Genomic DNA, 18,667 nt, shown 5'->3' on the forward strand with positions numbered 1-18,667 from the left:
GTCACTCACAAACCAGACAGTCAATACACAAACAGGCCCAGGCACACAGAAGGGTCAGACAAGAGAACAGCAACTTTCTAAAAGTGCTGTTCTCAAACACAGGATCTAAAAACCACCTTTCCTAAAAGATGCGTTATTAAATTCTGAGTTCAGGGATACTAGATACTTATGTCCTATCTTGTTCCTATGGGAAGAAATGCTGTTAACCACTGTAGCCAGCATCCCCCATGTTAACCTATGGAGCAAGATAGCCTTACAATAGTGAAAACGAAAATGGCTGTAATTCACTACCAGAGCATGTCACCTGCACTAGTACATGCTCTACCTTTCACATACACGGCACCCTGCCCAGGGGGGTACCTTGGGCCTTCCATAGGGGTGACTGATGTGCACGAAAAGGGAAGGGTTAGGGCTGGTCAGCGGGGACGCGGACCAGGAGGACATGGCAGTTCTAAACTGCCCGTAGGCGCTGCAGTGGCAGGCCCGAGACACTATTTTAGAGCTACTCCTGTGAGTGGCACAATCCGTGCTGCAGGCCCACTAGTAGCATTTGTCATCACCCGCCCTGGCACACCCAGTGCACTTTACTAGGGACTTCATGGTGATACAAATATGCCAAACGTGTATATCCAATCAGAATAACAATTTACATAGGGAGCACTTACACTCTGGCACTGATCAGCAGTGGCAGAGTGTCCAAAGCATCTAAACCAGCAAAAACGAATCCAGCACAGCATCGAAAAATACAGGAGGCAGAGGCAAAAAGATAGGGGTAATCACGCCAAAGATGCCAGGTCTAACAAGCGAGGTCCAGTGAGGGGTCCTGGCAAGTGGCGAGGTGTGTGGAGACAGCTCTTGCACCAATTGTGTTGTTGCTAGTGTGCAGGTTTGAGTCACACCATTCCCCAGAGGAGGGCCACCTTGAAGTGAGCTGTGAACTGATTGGATAATTACCGATGTGCAGGTTTAAATCAGTGACCACTGTTCCCTGTAATGTGCGAGTGCACAGTACTATGTGTAGCACGCACACACAGCACATCCCTGGAGAGCATTTGTGCGCCAAAAGGCAGAAAATGCTACTGCACTTGCTGCCTTTCTGTTCAAATTAGAGCTCGGCTCCGGGGCTGATTGTGGGCCTTTTGAAAATATTTATGTTAATCACAGCGCCCGTCAAGGGCTGCATTTAACATAAATACTTTCAAAAGGCAAACAATCAGCCCGACAACTGCACTCTATTTAGTAAAGAAAGGCGGCAAGTCTACGAACACGAGGTGTGTTTTCAAAATCTTCGAAAGCACACGTTCATGCTTTTAAAGTTGATTCATTTCTTGTTTTTGGAATGCATAGGGAGATTAATTGATTTGCCCAGAATCACAGGATGTTATGCTGACCGACACTCGAAATCCGTCTCATAAGTCGGCAGCTCGAGCATTAAGCCACAACCTCTACCACAATAGCAGCAACATTTTCAATATTATATACAACTTTATGCAACAAACAACCATTGACAAAGCCAAAAGTCCTGGCTTCTTGTAGGTGTAATGTTACTTGTATTATATATCTTGAGGCAATGACAGAAGCACTAAAATATCATTTGGGTGGCACATTATGCTAAGCACAGATGTTTAGCTTAATTGCTTTTAAGCCACGCCCTTAATTGCATCGGCAACGCCCCTTTGAGAAACACCATAGTTTTTTCATCCCACTTAAAGCCCTGGTCTGCATGTGTGGTCAGGTCCTTGGCGCACATAGCCTTGACTGCGGTGTGAATTGGTGACCCAGAGTGCCAGAGGGGACTGCCATGAAGATTGCCATGCTGATCGAGCATGTATGGTTTGAATCGTTGACCCCTTATGCCAAACGGGGCCGATCTGATGAGGAACCTGCTGCTGTACCAATCGAGCCATTGCCCGAGTGAAGAGCAGGTGTGGTAACCCCAGTAGCCAGAGGAGGCCATCAGAGGAAGACAAGCATTACGGACTGGTGGATGTCTTTTTTGTGAGTAGAGGCCGCCGTGGTGACCAATGGAGTTTGGGGCCCTGACTGAGGATTGGTGCAGGAAACCACAGATGAATCCCCTGCCTTTAGGGGAGGACCAAAGGAGGCATACCGTTGCATCGGAGGAGCACTGAGGCCACCCAGTTGCATCCCCTCCAGAGCTGCATGTGTGATACTCAACTGAGGTAGCTGTTGCAGCTGCCATGCCCCCGAGAGAGATTCTCTCTAAGACTTTAGTCGGACAATCCCTGCAGGTGCGGGAAAGACCAAGCTATGGGTTGGAAGGCACCAGGAGAACTTGTCCACCAGATAGCGCCTCGTAGCTTGAACATTCTTTACTTTTCAGACTCACAATAGGACACCTGAGACTCAGACTGTTAATGGGGGTCTAACCTGATTGTTGCCTATAGTGAATGGGGAATAGCCGTTGGTGAGAGGGAGGTGGGACTTACTGGAATGCCATTTAACACCAGAGCCCTGACCTCAGAGACATGTGTGTATGGCTTGTGTATTACACTTTGTATTTGTATATAAATAATACTTGTGTCTTAATTGAAAGGATTTGACTGGACAATCATTTATTTCTGCTGCTACTGAACCTATTTTGAGTTGTGTGCCTTTGCTCAGCCCCTGTTTCTATTCCCCCCTTTGAGAAGCCTTGGACTGCTTGGCCCATGCTATAACTAAGAGCCAAGTGTTGAAAGGGTACTTGTACCAGTTGCTCAGGATGAGTGATACTAGGTTGGGCCCCAAGACAACAGGAGTAAAAGGCCTCAACCCCCATGGTTGACGCCAGCAGCTCCTGCTTCCCCTGTAGCCATCTGAACAGCATGAAAAAGTTGAAAACGCATTTTCCTTAATAAACATCCTGAAAAACCCTCATTGTTGATCACTACCGTGACACCTATAATTAAGGGTTGCCTGAAAAGTGACCCAATCTTTTTCTCCCACAGAGCTACATGATTGCATGCTACTTGTTTTCTAAATGTCACCATATCTCTTGTTACTCTAAAATCACTAGCTACCAAGGCTTACCAATAGCCTGTTCATTGCCTTTAAAATTAGTCTCTAAGCTGAGGTTTTTCTTATTTTGCTTGGGGTGATTAAATGAAGCTTGAACCAGTGTAAAGTATGTAGGTGTCTTTGGGATTCAAGAGTCTCCTTATCATTCATGATAAGCAGGACGATAGCTCCCATGGAATGATTGACGATGCATGGGCAGACTGTCATCAGTGTCAGAGTGGTGGGTAGGTTTTGGTCATATATTTCTTCAGGATTATTTGGATGTAGATTTAGATGAGTAGTATTTTGGTTTTCCTACAAATCATGTGACTTTTTTCTAAAGTTATCTGGATACACCCGAGCAATGATTTACTAAATGTTAGAATGATGTGGTACAAGGTTAATTATGTAATGTTGATTATAGTGCACTCCTCAATTTTTGCTTTATATTTGGTAATAATCAAATGATTGTCAATACTGCTGTAAGTGTAGCGTGCAGGTCAGGAATGAGGTTGCCTGCCTCATATAAACTACTGACTAAATCACAAGTGTAGTAATGCACTTGACCGTGGCCGCACAGCTTGAATTAAACATTCCAAAAAAATCATACAATGTTAACCAATGTTATAAACTTGTAATATGCTCTTACTGATACATTCATAAGTCCAATATCACTACTACTGTGTAACTTGATGAACCAGTTCCTTCCTGTATTTGTTAATATGTTGATTTATTGATTATGTTTACAGCACCCCTGAGGAAGGGATTGTTTGTCCCTAAATGCATTAGGAACATCTTCAAGAGAATATGGATTCTGTTCATATATTGATCATTGAAAACATGTTGTGTTAATATTTTACATGTTGTTAATGAAGTAAATCCATGTATCAGATATCATGAATATGCATAGCGGATATTGGACTTATGAATGTATCAGTAAGAGCATATTACACGTTTATAACATTGGTTAACATTGTATGATTTTGTTGGAATGTTTAATTCAATCTGTGCGGCCAGGGTCCAGTGCATTGCTACACTTGTGATTTAGTCACAGGGCTAATTATCTCACATCCAATACACAAGAGAATATTTGAAACCAGTATCCTATATCTTTTTACAATGTGTTGTAAAAAGATCAGAGTGTGTTCAAAAACTGTGGTACACATTAATTCTGTTATTTTATTTTATTTCAGGGTAAAATCAGTTGCTCTGGTCATTTACTGGTACGGACACCGTCTCTGCATGATCGAAGGACATCCACTGTTCATTTACACAGGTAAGAAATTGCATATTTCAGAAAAATCCACAATGCTTCCAAATATCTGTAAGTACCAGTAAGGCCACCTTTTATGAAAAGTTCAATGTTTAATTATTTCATGTGCTTCAGACTCTTTGAATTGCAATGGCGAAAATGTGATCTTGTAGTTTTACTAAGAATAGAATGTAACAGCAAAAATATGTGATATTTCGTTCTCATTCGTCTCAGAAGCCTTCACTGACCTCTGTTCTCTCAACACGCATCAACTGCATTGCATGGATAATTCCAAGACTAGAGAAATGGGTTTATAATTGTTGTAAATGTTTTTAAATAATGTGCAATTTTTGTGTTTGAAATATATCACATTAATACAGATCATAATTAAGTTATGGTCAGCAATGCCGTGCAGGAATTTATAGGATTTTAATTGTAAATTGAACATCTTTGAAATCGGCTTGTTTGGTCCAGTACCATCCACCACCTTTAGAGATACAAGCCACGCATGCTTTTGCTCCCTTTAGTGAACCACCGCTGGAGTCTCTCCATTCTAGGCACAGAAGCTTTGAGGAGTGTGCACAGTGTGATGCTCTAACAGATTTCACATTGGCTAGCCACTCTGTGGTTATATCGGAGACTCCCGGAGCATATTTTTTCTGCATAGTCTACAGAGCTAGAATAATTTAGTGCGTGCCGTCAAATTTCCTCGTTATGAGCAGACCCATCACGGCATCTAGGGCCAGATGAACAACCCTTTTTTGGAGTCGCAAAGGGGCCGATTTCCCAATTGCAACTCCAAAAAAAAGGGTCATGGCATGTACAAAAGCTATTTTGTGAGTCAATGACTCGCAATATAGCGTTTGCGACTCTCGCTATTAGGAAGGGGCGTCCCTTCCTAATAGTGAGTCATAATGGAATTTAGAATTGTTTTGCAACTGCATTTGAGGCCGCAAAACACTCGCAGTTTACCACATACTTCAAGTAGGTGGTAAGCCACTAGCAAACGGTAAGAGGTCCCCAGGGGTTCCCCTTTGTGAATGGATGCACACTTTATTTTTAGAGCAGGCAGTGGTCTCAGGGACCACTGCCTGTCCTTAAAAAATTACACTGAAAAATTTCATTTTTCTTTTTTAAATGCATCTCCTTTTCCTTTTAAGAAAACGGCTGCATTTAAAAATAAAAAGCTGCTTTCATTAACAAAGCAGACACAGACATGGTGGTCTGCTGACCTCAGCAGGCTACCATCCCTGTAAGTGCTAGCCATTCCTAATGGGGTTGCAAATATCACCTGCCTCATAAATATTAATGAGGCAGGCAATTTGCGACTCCATTTAGAATCCCTAACAGTGTCTGAGACACTGCTGTGAATTGCACAGCGACGCAATTTGCATGTCGCAAAATGTAAGGGTCGTACATCTGGTCCCTAATGTCTGTGTGCTCTTGAGGGCTGGCTTTTGCTTCAAGGTGTTTGGTATTTTAATGTGTCTAAGAACTCTTAGTAGGCTGCAGGCCACCCATTAGTATTGCTGCAGATTGCATATATGCAAACAAAATGTAGCCTTTCAATTACTACACTTCTGAAGGGATGGGGGTGCCATGTGGGTCTAGGTAAGTAAATCCGGTAAAACTGTGTTCATATATCTTCGTAATCTATATTGTTACACTGTGCACTGCTGAATTAATTGTTTAAGGTAAATTACCTATTGACATGTATATCTCTCACTATCTCACCACCACACTCTGCCATCTGTGTGTATGGAGAGCATTTATTTTCCCTCACATTACATGTATTTTCATACATATATCCACCAGCAAATAAGAAGAACATAGAACAATGTTTTCACTGCTAATCGGGGAGGGAAGAGCTGAAGAGTGGTGGGCGTGGCCTCTTACCGCAGCAGCAGTAAATAGGGTAGGGCATAGTTTTCCAAACTTTCCATGTTGGTGACACACCTATTTGTGAAAAAAATTATTTGTGTTCCCCTGATGATTGGTCAGCTGTGGAATATTAACAGCTGGTTGGACTGTTGCAGTCTGCATTACATATTGGACTAACTGCCTGTGAATTTTAATTAGTAATTTTAGCTGTGCTAAAAGTTCTTTGTCTGACATTTTTTCGATGTCAGGATGTGGTGTGTAGCTGGCTAGAACCAGCCACATTGCTCCTGGTCTACCTAGTGGACCGAGCCTGGTGATGTGATCATTATGTTTTAGGGCACCTTTAAACCAGAGCAGGTGCTCTTGGTAATTTAGTGGTATTTCAATATCCTCGAAAGGTGTATATTCTTCCGGTGGTTCCTCTATTTTGTAATAGTGGAATTTGTGTGTTGTAGCGTTTGCCGCTGGAAAGTTTATCCATGAATAGAATACCTCTGTCTGCCGATATTTGTGTGCCTCTATCACGAAAAGGACTGTACCACCTCGTGATGTCAGTCCGTTTTCTGTAGGTTTTAAAGTTATAGTTTTTCTTATGTTGACCGGAATGAGGATAGCATTCCGGTCATTCTGTAGGAGACTTGTGTCTTCCTCTATTAGTTGGTCTGCTATTCTAGCTGCCTCCCTTTCGTCATCACTGTCTGGCATTTTACTGTCAGAAAGGTTTTTTGTTGAAGATCAGGTTTCAAGGACACAAAAGATTAGGTGCACAATATTTTGGAACACTGTATCCTTCAACGTTGACTAAACCAAAAACTCTACATAGGAATCTCTTCCTACTAAGTTCCGGCGGATTTTAACCTTTCACCCACTCCAAACGTCTATTGGAGTATTTACGGGAGAAAGGGTCTGTGTGAAAAAGCACGACTGAGTTACTCTAAAGTCTTGCGTTAGTTTTATCGCCTTACCAAACGTTGGGCGCCATGTAGTGTAGTTCCTATTTTCCCTATAGGCCCTGCGCATTGGAATAACATAAACAGCAGTGTAGACGTAGGACTGAGGTCTTCTAGGTCTCTACTGACTATGTTAGACTTAATTTAGGTTTGCACCAGCTAGCTCAGAGGTCACTGGAAACTTTCTTGAATGAATAGGAAGTGACCAGCTTCCCTGGCTCAGACAAGAAGGGATTCAGCTTCCGACAACCGCATAAACATGACAACTTTGCTCCCTCAGAAAAAGAGTCAATCTCTAGAGTCGTGTGAAACAATAGACAGCTATTTCACTCAGTCAGATGTGCATATTTAGTTTCACCAGGGTGCAGAGAATAGAGAGACGGGCATTTTCAATAAAAGGTATTATTTATTGAGCAGTCTTCCTTCTCATGCAAGAGAAATGAATTGCCACAATTGCAATACTTAATGTAAAGTAAAGTACGTACAGTAAAAGGAGTATTATGAAATAATACTGTAAAAGCATTGATATGGTTTCTTAGCCATAAGACACTTTGAAATGGATAAAATATATATACATATATACATTGGCTAAAGTGCTCAACTGGTGCTTCTAAAATAAGCCTACCCCGGTGTACCTGACCTAAGGCTAATACGTGGGAAGGGGTAAGTAAGTAGCAGTTTAAGTTACGTAGGTTTGTTGCCAAGGATCTGTTCAATAATTCTCTCTAAGGGTTTAGTCAGCACTGTACCTTTGGAATAGAATGTAGGAGGTCTGGTATCTCTCTCTCAGGACCCAATATCCCAGTCACCCGCAAGGGTAGGCTGGAAACGCCGGAGCTGGATTTTCTCGGCAGGAGAAAAGACAACGGCTTTCTCAGCGCGTCAAAGAGGAGGGGCAGCGTCCGTGGGCTTCTCGCTTCTGCTGGGCTCTCGGAAAGTAGATTAGCTGCTCTGATCCAAAACCACCATTGTGTGCTTGCTTAAGGCAACGTTGGTATATTTATACCTGAAAGGTGCCGAGTTTGACGTAAGGTTTGGACATAGGACGCCAATAAAGATGTCACTAAGAACTGGCCGTTCTTACAGTGCTCGCAGGAGTTCTATTACAAATCAAAACAAAGCAAGAGGGGATTTCCCAGGTTGCTGGAGGTTTGGTGTGTCGAAAGAACCTGGTGTGCTTTCTAGGAATCCAAGGAAGTAGCTTTTGCCGTGCCTTGGACTGCAAGGGCGATTTACTGAAATACGGATCTGATTATTATGCCATTATAGGGATATTATTGATTATAGCCGTATAGGGGCATAAATCACAATATTGAATCGGGTTCCTAGATAAAACACAGCAGTGATACCTGATACCCTCCTCGACTGAAGCAGGCAATTGCATACACACATGACAATCTCTCATGTCCATAGTGTTTACTTATTCGCAGAGCAAATTTGCATAAGCATTCAGTCAGGAATCACCTTTAGACAGATCTACAAGCAGGAAGCGACTAGTTTGCTCTATTAAGCCCCTATCAGATCCTAATGTACCCTCTTTTGAGGCAGCAGTGGTAGGTGTGGAAGTTCCATTTACCTCCACTCCTTGTACCTCAGTTATGTGGGCACTTAAAATGGCCTCAGTAATGACTGCAGCTAATAAATATGATTACTCCTACAATAAGTGTACCTATAATACATGTGTGCCTACGATTCGAATTTCCAGACTCCATTTTCAATGTGACTTGGATTGTAGCTGTAACAGTATTAACACACAGAGTCTCTTTTCTCCGCCTTTTATGTACTGGCGTCATAGTCCTCGAGTACCTTCCTGTTAAGTCTTAAAATTCTCACAACAGTCTTTGGTATGATATTTACACAGATTGAAAGATTTCCTTAACCCTCTTTCTTCTTCTAAAGGGAAAATCCCTAATTTTACTCTTCTTCCACTCTGGCCTAGGTTATCTTCTTCTTTCAAGCAGTTTACATCCTTTATGAGATCAGAGCCGATCTCAACGATGACTCGCTGTAACAGTTCAGCTCTGAATGCAGCAATCTCTTGCGGAGATGACTGATTTCCAAAGCTTGGGAATTCAATGTCTTCCAAACTCACAGTCCGTAAACTACTTAACTTTGGTGGATAAGGCACAGTCAATGACAAGATTGCATTAGCCTCTATTTCAGAAACTCTCAGCAGGATGTCGACTATCAGTAACAAAGTCTCAGACCTCCCCCTGCCCAGCATTTGTAGCTAGATAAGTCCACTCGGGAGAGAAGTATCGCTGACATTGCACTTTTGTTATCCTAGTTCTCCTCACAATTTCCTGAGCTTTTTCAGACTCACTCAGATCAGGTTCAGATGATTTACTTATTTGTGCAAGTTCTTTTTCAGATGCAAGTCTCAAGTTTCTCCTTTTCTGTCTCGCAGGCCACCACTCATTTGTGACCTCTTCCGTCCTTGACTGTACTCTACCAATTTCCACACCATCTCCTATGGTTCCTCTAAAGCTTGCACCAGTGGAACAGCCGTTATCCGGTTCACGCCCAGCACCAACTGGCTGCCAACTACCCCAAGGTTTGCCGCCGATTGGTAAATCATGGACTCTGTGCCTACTTGGAATACAGTTGACAGCTGAGGGATTGATGGCCCCCAGTATATTTGTGTCCCTTCCAGTTTTTCAGATAAACTGAGACAGCTATTCTCTGTAATTTCCTTTTGGCACTTTGTCTACATGGTGGGTATGAGGACAAAAATTAAAGTTCTTTTTCAGATGCAAGTCTCAAGTTTCTCCTTTTCTGTCTTGCAGGCCACCACTCATTTGTGACCTCTTCCGTCCTTGACTGTACTCTACCAATTTCCACACCAGTCTCTTCTACTGAGTCAGATGCCATACCACTCGCAATGTTAGCATCTCCCTTAGAGTCAATACCTCGGTTGTGTGTAGCTTGCCCCCCCTTAACTTGACCTGGTGGGTATCAGCCTCTTTAGAACCCCCTACATCTTCAATTGTCCTCTCCGGTGATCTTGCAATCACGTCTGGAGTCATTTCTGGGAGAGGAGCTGTTTCATCAGAGGGCCCTGAGACTCGTTGGGTATGTGAAGCTTGTATCCAGGTCGGCATCCTACACACTTCACAGCGGTATTCATCACCAATATCACTTGATACAGTCCTCGCTACATTGAGTCAAGACAATTCTTTCTTATGTGCTTTAGGACCAGACTCAGATCTGGACAGAGGGCTTTCAGTTTCTGTGTATTTGCCGCTCTAACCTAGTGAAATACAGAACAAACCACGTCAGCCAATCCTTTGTAGTAGTCAATGATCAAGTTATCTGTAATGTTTATCAGAGCCATAGACAGCACTGCAGGCAAGCGCATTGCCCTTCCCATGAGGATCTTGTGCGTATATAGCTCAGTTCTCCTATCGGGAATGTTGTGCAAGCTCATTAGAACCAAGGACATCTCGTTGGGTCATTTCAAAGATGTTGAAGCACATGCTTTTGCCAGCTTTGTCTTTAGCAACACATTGATCCGACCCACAATGCATGAATCCATGAATCCTCCGGCATGTAACTACAATGCAGTCTCCGATCCAGCTAGAAATGGGGGGTCTCTAGTTGGCAGAGGTAGGTACCATTGTCCAAGTAGGGACCCTTCCTTCTAGTCAGGATATAGGAGTTACACTCCTAAAATAACCCCTGCTCACCCCCTTGGTAGCTTGGTATGAGCAGTCAGGCTTTTCTTAAAGGCAGTGTGTAAAGCATTTGGACATAACCAACAGTAATACAGTGTAAGCACTACAAAAGGACACCACACCAGTTTAGAAAAATATCCAATATTTTAATATACTTAAGACATGACCAAAAATGATAAAAAATCAAAATACAGTACCTAGAAATCATTACTTATCAAAATAAACTTGAAATACAGTTCCTTGAAGTTGTTAGCTACGTCCAGGCGCTATCACAGTATCATGAACAAACAAATCTAAACAGTTCTGGCTGACCGCGGCGTCATGGGCCAGCTACGGTATCAGGAAGACCTGCAAATCAGTACATTTAGAAATGCAGGGCATCAACGTCCGTAGCCGTCGGTTCTGGAGGTTGGTGCAGGATTCATCGGGCCTTCGAAGTCACAAGCGTTGCAGATCGAACCCCTTATGCTTAAAGTCAGGAGCGCTGGTGTCGACAGGCTTTGGTTGCTGCGGTACGAAGTGCAGCGGTGCAGCGTGCAATGCCCTCAGCTCGTGGTGCGAGCAGCAGCTCTGTGGCAGTGTCAGGTCGTGTCGTCGGTCAGACCAGGGTCAAGGTGCGAAGTGATGCGGTGCTCGTTACAGTGCTGGCAGGTCACGGTGCAAGTACCTTCGCCATCGTTGCCGAAGCGCTGTCATCAGCTGACAAACTGGAGTTGATGGTGCCAGCGTTGGTTGGCCAAGGCTGTAGTGTAAGTTGAGGACAGTGTGGCGTGTAACTTACGAGTGGTGCACTTGAACCATGGTGCAAGCAATGATGTCGATTTTGGCATGGAGCGTCGTCATCGGGGATACCAAGGCGGGGTCGTTAAGCATGACTGGGCAGAGTAAGGTGCCTACAGTCACGGTGCGAGTAGCGGCTCGGTGGCGGCATAAGTTGGCATCGTCGGTGAACCAGAGTCGCCGTACAGCGTTGCGGTGGTGCCCTCAGTAAGGCCTTAAAGACACGGAGTCGGCAGCAGCATCGTAGACAGCATCAGGTTGCTTTTACTTCTGTTGAAGCACAAAACACACAGTCCTCAGTGCTGATGGCAGAATAACTTGAAGTCGTTGCTGTTCCTGAGACTTCTTGAACAGGGGGCAAGGCCTACCTCAAGCCCTTGGAGATACTCAAAGAAAGAAGTTGGAGAAATGTAAGTCCAGTCCTTTCACTGCCCAAGGCAGAAGCAGCCACTGCAGACCAACACAACAAAGCACTCAGCAAAGTGGTAGTTCATCCTCATAGCTTCTCCAGCTGTTCTTTTTTGCCCAAAAGAGTTCTAAAGTTCAGGGGTTTAGGCTCTACTTTTTATAGCCCAAAATCCTTTGTCCTCTCAGGCAGAGAGTGTCTGTTCCCCGCCAGAACAAGTTCTGTCCTCTCTGGTGCAGCATTGTCCATGTCAGACAGGGCCTATTCAGGTGCAAGGGAAATCTCCTCCCACTACTCTAAATGCAGGCTGGGCCTATTCAGGTGCTAGTGACAACTCCTCTCACTACTCTAAATGCAGTAAAAGGTCTATTCAGGGCTTCCCTGACCCATCTAGACTCTCTGGGGCCACTGCTCCACCCCAGCTCCAGTCACTCCAAAGCCAGACAGTCAATACACATCTTAGCAGTGGCACACAGAATGGCTAAGCAAGAAATGCCTACTTTCTAAAAGTGGTATTTTCAAACACAGAATGTAAAAGTCACCTTTACTAAAAGATGCATCTTTAGATTCTAAGTTCGGGTATACTAAACTTTATTTTTCTACCTTGTTCCCAGGTCCAGTTATGTTTATAAGCTGTTATAAACAAACTCCCCATTCTTGCAATAGTGAAAAACTAGATTGGCAATAATTCACTATCAGGAAATGCCACATACACCAGGGCATGTTCTACCTTTCTCACACACTGCGCCCTGCTCACAGAGGTACCTTGGGCCTACCTAGGGGGTGACTGGCATGTAAGAAAAGGGAAGGTTAGGGCCTGGCAAGTGGGTACACTTGCCAAGTCAAAAGTGCAGTACCAGACTGCACACAGGCTCTGCAAGGGCAGGCCAGAGTTTCATTTATAGGCTGTTTGTATGAGTGGCACAATCCAGTGCTGCAGCCCACTGACAACATTTGATTTACAGGCCCTGGCACACTCAATGTACTTTACTAGGGACTGAGACATAAAGCAAATGTGCCAATCATGAAAACACCAATCCATAACACAACGTATACCAGGAGTACTTGCACTTTAACACTGACCAGCAGTGAGAAAGTGCGTAGAGACACTAAGCCAGCAAAAACCGAGTCAAAACCCAGAGGTCAGAAAGCAAAAACTTGGGAAACACGCTAAAAGATGCCAAGTCTAACAGCTCCACACTTAAGGCATTACACAACAGTTTCATGATGTCACTACGGAAATGAATTCCTCATTTCGACTCCAATGTAGTTGGAAATCGGAAGCACGGTATGAGCTCCCTCAACAATAACTTTGCTACTTTGAGGCTATCACATCTTTTAGTTGGATAAGCTTCCACCCACCAAGAAAAGATGCACACAACAGCCAAAATGTATCTCACTTCATTACAGACAAGCATCTCAATGAAGTCCAATTGGATCCAATTGAAAGGACCTCCCAATGTGGCTCAAGGCAACAACAGTTTTCGTCCCAGCATTCATTTGTTGGGATGTAACACACTGATGATACACTGCCTCTGCATTCACACGAAATCTCAGATTAAACCAAGTATGCCAGAACAATCTCACCATTGCATCTCTTTCTATATGAGCTGCTCCATGAATCTGCATTGCCGTTGGATTCAGTAAACAATCCAGTAACACTGCCCTACTGTGAGTTGAAACCCAAATGTCATCCTCTCCCTTTTCCCAGCCTGCTCTAATCCAACCTGCTTGTTCCTGATCTGTTGCTTCCAATTGTAACTGCTTAACTTCATCCCATGTGTCTGCAACAGCTACCATAATGCTGAATTCAGTCTTCTCTGTACTCTCGCCAACATATTCTCCATTAAAAATGCATGCAGGTTTGCACAAAAACAAGCGACTCCATCCACGTAGCGGTTTCATATGGTGACAAAGTCATCTGCCTTCCCATGTGCAGCACACTTTAAGACTGCCACTTTCTTTGGCAACCAATGCTTCCTTCAGTTGTTTCACATATTCCCAATTCTTAATGGGAGGGCCTGATTATGTTAGAAACCCTCTCTTGTGACCATAGCTGTCTAAAGTCATGATCTACCCCAAACCGTACTGGCTATTGGTATAGATGGTGACTCAGGTCTGCTCAGAGACTAGGCATGCAGGGGTCAAGGTAATGATCTCGACCACTTGTGGAGAAGTGTGGCTCAATGGTTAGAGCGGCAGACCCTGATGCAGAGGTCTGGCCCGGGACCAGGGTTCAATTCCCGCCTTGGCTGGTCTCGGCGGATCTTGGGCTCATAATTCCTCGGACCTGAATTCTCGCCTCGGTGCCTATTCTAATCATGGGTCCCACGCTGCAACTCTGGGCAATAGCTTGCTTAGTCTGCACAACGGCCCCCAACAGCGCTAGGGATGCCTGGTTGCACCCTGGGGATGCCCAGGAGTGGACATTTCACGGGGAAAAAACCAGGAAGGGTTCCCTGGCGGTATGAGTACAGGGCCAGGACACTCTGGAGTATCAGTGCGCTTTACAAGTATGCCTACATTTACAGAGTGTACTCTCTGTAAACAAGAAACTTTCACAACTCCAGAGAGGGTACAGACAGCAAACACTGCTTCATTGGCCCTTAGACATGTACCATCAACAAAAAGGACTTGATCAGTGTCAGACAAAGGTTCATCGACAATGTCAGATCTCGGTTTGGTGCAAAGCTCCAAAACATCCAGACAGTCATGGGCTTCACAAACTTCCCCATGAGCATTTGGAACAGGAAAAAAGGTAGCTGGGTTTAATACAGAACGTGTTCCTCTCTTGACAGCCTGTTATTGGTCAAATGCTGAGTTTTGGTCCCCGTCATCATGAGTTCAACTAAGTGTGACACATAGATGACCCATCACAATGCTTTCACATCGTTCAATACTGATACCTGTTGCAGCAACGGATTTGAGACATACGGGCAACACTGAAGATACAGGATCTAATGTAGCTGATAAATAGGGCACTGGTCTGATGGCACCTCCATGTGTCTGGGTGAGTACAGAAAGAGCATAATGTATTCTATCATGGCAGAACAGCAAAACACTTTGTTGTAATCAGACATTCCTAAAGCTGGAGTGTGACAAAGACACTCTCTCAGTTCTAAGAAGGCAAGTAAGCAATTGTTATCCCCAGGTACTGGATCACTCACATCCTTATGGGTTAGCATCTGTAAAGGCTTTTCCATCCAAGAGAAATTTGGAATCTGTTGCCGTCAGTAGCCAACCATCCCCAAAAACATTCTGACCTCTTTCTGAGTAGTGGGCGGATTCATTTTAATGATCGTCTCCACTCGCTTGGGTGACCCCTTCCTCTTGCCTTTCTCGATTCTATGACCCAAGTACTAAACTTTAGTCAGACAGTACTGTAGTTTGATCAGAGACACCTCATGACCATCTTCAGCTAGGTGATTCAGTAAGGCTATAGTATTGTTCATTTAAGCCTTCTGTGTTTCAGATGCAATGAGGAGGTCATACATATACTGAGCTAGCACTGAGTTTCGGGTCAAAATCAAACTCTTGAGGTTCTTCTTCAAGACCTGATTGAAGATGGATGGACTCTGAGTATACTATTTGGGGATACGACACCATTTCAAGACACGATTCTCCAGATGGAAAGCAAATACAAATTGGCTCTCCTCATGCAGTGGAATGGAGAAAAATGCCTGACAAAGGTTGATCACAGTGAACCAGACAGCTTCATAAGGAATCTAAAATAGGATCACAGATGGATTCAGTGCCACAGGACAACATGGATTCACAATGTTATTCACCTTTCTGATGTCCTGAACTATGCTGTGCTTTTCGCTCAGTTTCTGCAATACCATAATGGGCGAATTGCACTGACTTCCTATGATCTCTTTTAGTATGCCCTATGCAATCATAGACTCAATCACAGGTGTAATCCATGTCACTATTTCCAGGATCACGTTGCACTGAGGTTTTCTCAGAAAATCTACATTAGGCTTGATCTGTGTGCGGACTGGCTCGACTCCTCAGATCAGTCCTATTTCCTCCCCCGTGAAGTCCCATGCCACCAGAGAGACAATATCTCTCAAGTCCAGCGGCATGTCCTGCACTGTCTGTAAAGGAAACATGTCTCTGCAATGATTTTAATTTGCTAGCTTGAAAGCAATGTCAGTGTCATTAGTCTGCAACTGAATTCCCTTCGGCTTTCAAAAAAAGTGGTACAATTCAATTTACAATAGAGATCACACCCTAATAAACAGACTGAACTTGAATCACACACCACAAACTGATGATGGTTCTTGAAAGGTCCGATTTTCACCTGCACCTTATCCATCAAAGGATTTAACATTATTTTATTAGCAACTCCTACAACTTGGAAGGATTTTTCTGAGAGGGGTAGGTTTGGGAATACTTCAGATCTCACAGTGCGACAGGTAGCACAGTATCAATCAAAAATAAAATGGGATGACCATCTACATCTGCCTCCACATATAGTCCACTCTGGTCTACCTCTAAGACTGATCAAAGAGTACAGTCTTCCTCCCCCCTCAAGCACCATTATTGAGATGAGTCCTGATCAAATCCTTCTAGTGCTTCCATAAAGGGCGTCTGATGGTAGGTTTGATTGCCCAGTGAGACTCTCGGAGGTTGCGGCACTTGCAATAACTGACTCTGATTCCCTCCTACGTTAATGGAACTTGGTCTTGTCACCGTCGATATCTGGGTTACTGCATCTTTCACTTGCACAAGTGTTCCCTCCTGAGCCGATTCAGCTGATTTAAGAGACACTCGTGCTTCCAATGCCTGATTGTGTGACAAAACTGACAGGTAGTTGTGTTTTTCAGTTTAGCAGCACCTATCCCCATTTTATGATCAATGGCAACACCTCTCTCTTTTCCTTGTCCATCTGAACTTGGTGTACCCTGAACACCTCCTTGGTTACTCCCTTGATTACAACCTACGGTTCCTCCTGTTGCCTGCAGCTGCTCTCCCTTCTGTGTATTTCACATCTGGACCAGCAGCAGCTTTTCCTTTATCCTCCTATGAGTGGATTCCACCTCATCACTGCAATGCCTGGCATACAGTAGAATTTTTTCCACTGATTTATTTTGCCAGCAGATCGAAGGTTGCTGGATCATGAGGCTCCTTTCCCGCCTCAATCCTGTCACAAATTTTTAGTCCAATTGTCCTATGTCTTTGGGCTTGAGGGTATCTAATACACTGTGCTGCTTGATCGCGTGCAGGAACCTCTCATAATAGGCATGCGCTGACTCTCTTGGCTCCTGGATAGTTTGATCTATCTTAACCAAATCGATGTCTTGAGTGGCTATTTTTGGATTGCCACCATGTGATCACCCGATTGTATTTTTTATTAACCAATGGACCAGGAGTTACAGGACTCCTTTCTGGTCCAGTAGCAGACCAATCATAGCGATTTTACATGCAGACCCTATATCACTAGGGACCACAATTTCAAACAGAGTATTTAAGTCAATCGACAACACTTTAGAGACTTTAACAAAGCGATCAACTTGCTTGTACCATTCAGCATGTTTCTCCCTCAACCTAGGAAAATCATTTGTGAATGAAGCTAGGTCTCCTCTTCTCCAAGGGACATGTAAATACCCTCTACTAGGCACCTCTCATAGTGGGTGCACCTCAGCTCCTGGTGTCCCCCCTCCTGGAGGTCCTGTTTCCCCTGTCACTTTTATGGCATTCTTCTTGTTCGACCACCTTTCCTCCTACTTATCCAACATACTCCAAACCCATATTCCTATAACCAACTCTCGAATGTGTGTTTTCATTCCTGTCGTTCTCTTTTCCTCCAGCTCCTTTTCACTATAATTAAGCCTACGATTCTTTTGTGGCATTTTCATTTGAAATATGTCTACTTCACAACTCTGAGCTAGTTCTGACAAATTCTTGTGTGCTGGTCTTGCTTTACAGGTGACATCCTTTGCTATAAACAACAGGTCATCTGGTTCATAGGTCTTTATTATCTCCAAAGGTAAATTGACACTGATGATCTTGTCTACCTCCACCTTTAACCTCACCACATTACAACATTACAATCAGCATAAAATCCCAATCTGCGAATAAAGTTGAGTTGATGCAACATGCATAAAATTATTAACTGTAGAAATAAGATACAGAGGATCAGAAAGCAGTAGTCCAAATTTCCCTGCATCGAGGGCTGATGAATATAAAGCATCAATCTATCCCTACACTAGCGCTATAGTGACATCCCTAATCAAGCATCCTCAGGGAAAGAAATAAAAGGTGTCAGCATGTGGATTCTTCCTAAGAAGTCTCTCCACCATAGATGGGTCGAATAACAGAAATCTATTGAGACAGAGCTCCTTCTGAGCTACTCTCTCTCTCTCGGGGCAGAGAAGAAGTGGGCTCCTTTCCCTTCTTGCAACATTCAATATTACAGGTATCTTCCCAAGAGTCCTTGTGTGTCACGCCATCCGCTCCGACCACGATCTTATAGGTACTTTTTCATGGGACAGCGATGTTCCTGAAATGTAACATGTTGACCTTGATTTCCAGGCCTTCTCCGGTGTGCAAGTACAACAGTTCTCCTTATCGTTTTTAGCTTGTGATGTATCTATCACCTTCTGTCTTTGCCTGACTATTAAATCAAAGACATTATTCTAGCTAACAAGGTCACTTTTTCCACCAGCGGCATCTTTCTTAGCAGTTTCAACAATAACACATTTAGGATCTGTTTAGTGTA

At 43.8% G+C, this 18,667-nt stretch overlaps 1 protein-coding gene across 1 annotated transcript in view; it reads left to right on the forward strand.

Annotated features, from left to right (window-relative positions):
- The window catches only part of MYPN (myopalladin), a 2,267,856-nt gene that overhangs the window by 1,619,533 nt on the left and 629,656 nt on the right, over positions 1–18,667 (forward strand). The window contains exon 15 of the mRNA XM_086922400.1: positions 4,194–4,276. Coding sequence (XP_086778526.1) covers positions 4,194–4,276 — 83 coding nt within the window. The remainder of the gene's footprint in view (positions 1–4,193; positions 4,277–18,667) is intronic.

The sequence above is a fragment of the Lissotriton vulgaris genome, chromosome 5 (genome assembly GCF_964263255.1).
Source record: "Lissotriton vulgaris chromosome 5, aLisVul1.2, whole genome shotgun sequence".
Taxonomy (NCBI): Eukaryota; Metazoa; Chordata; class Amphibia; order Caudata; family Salamandridae; genus Lissotriton; species Lissotriton vulgaris.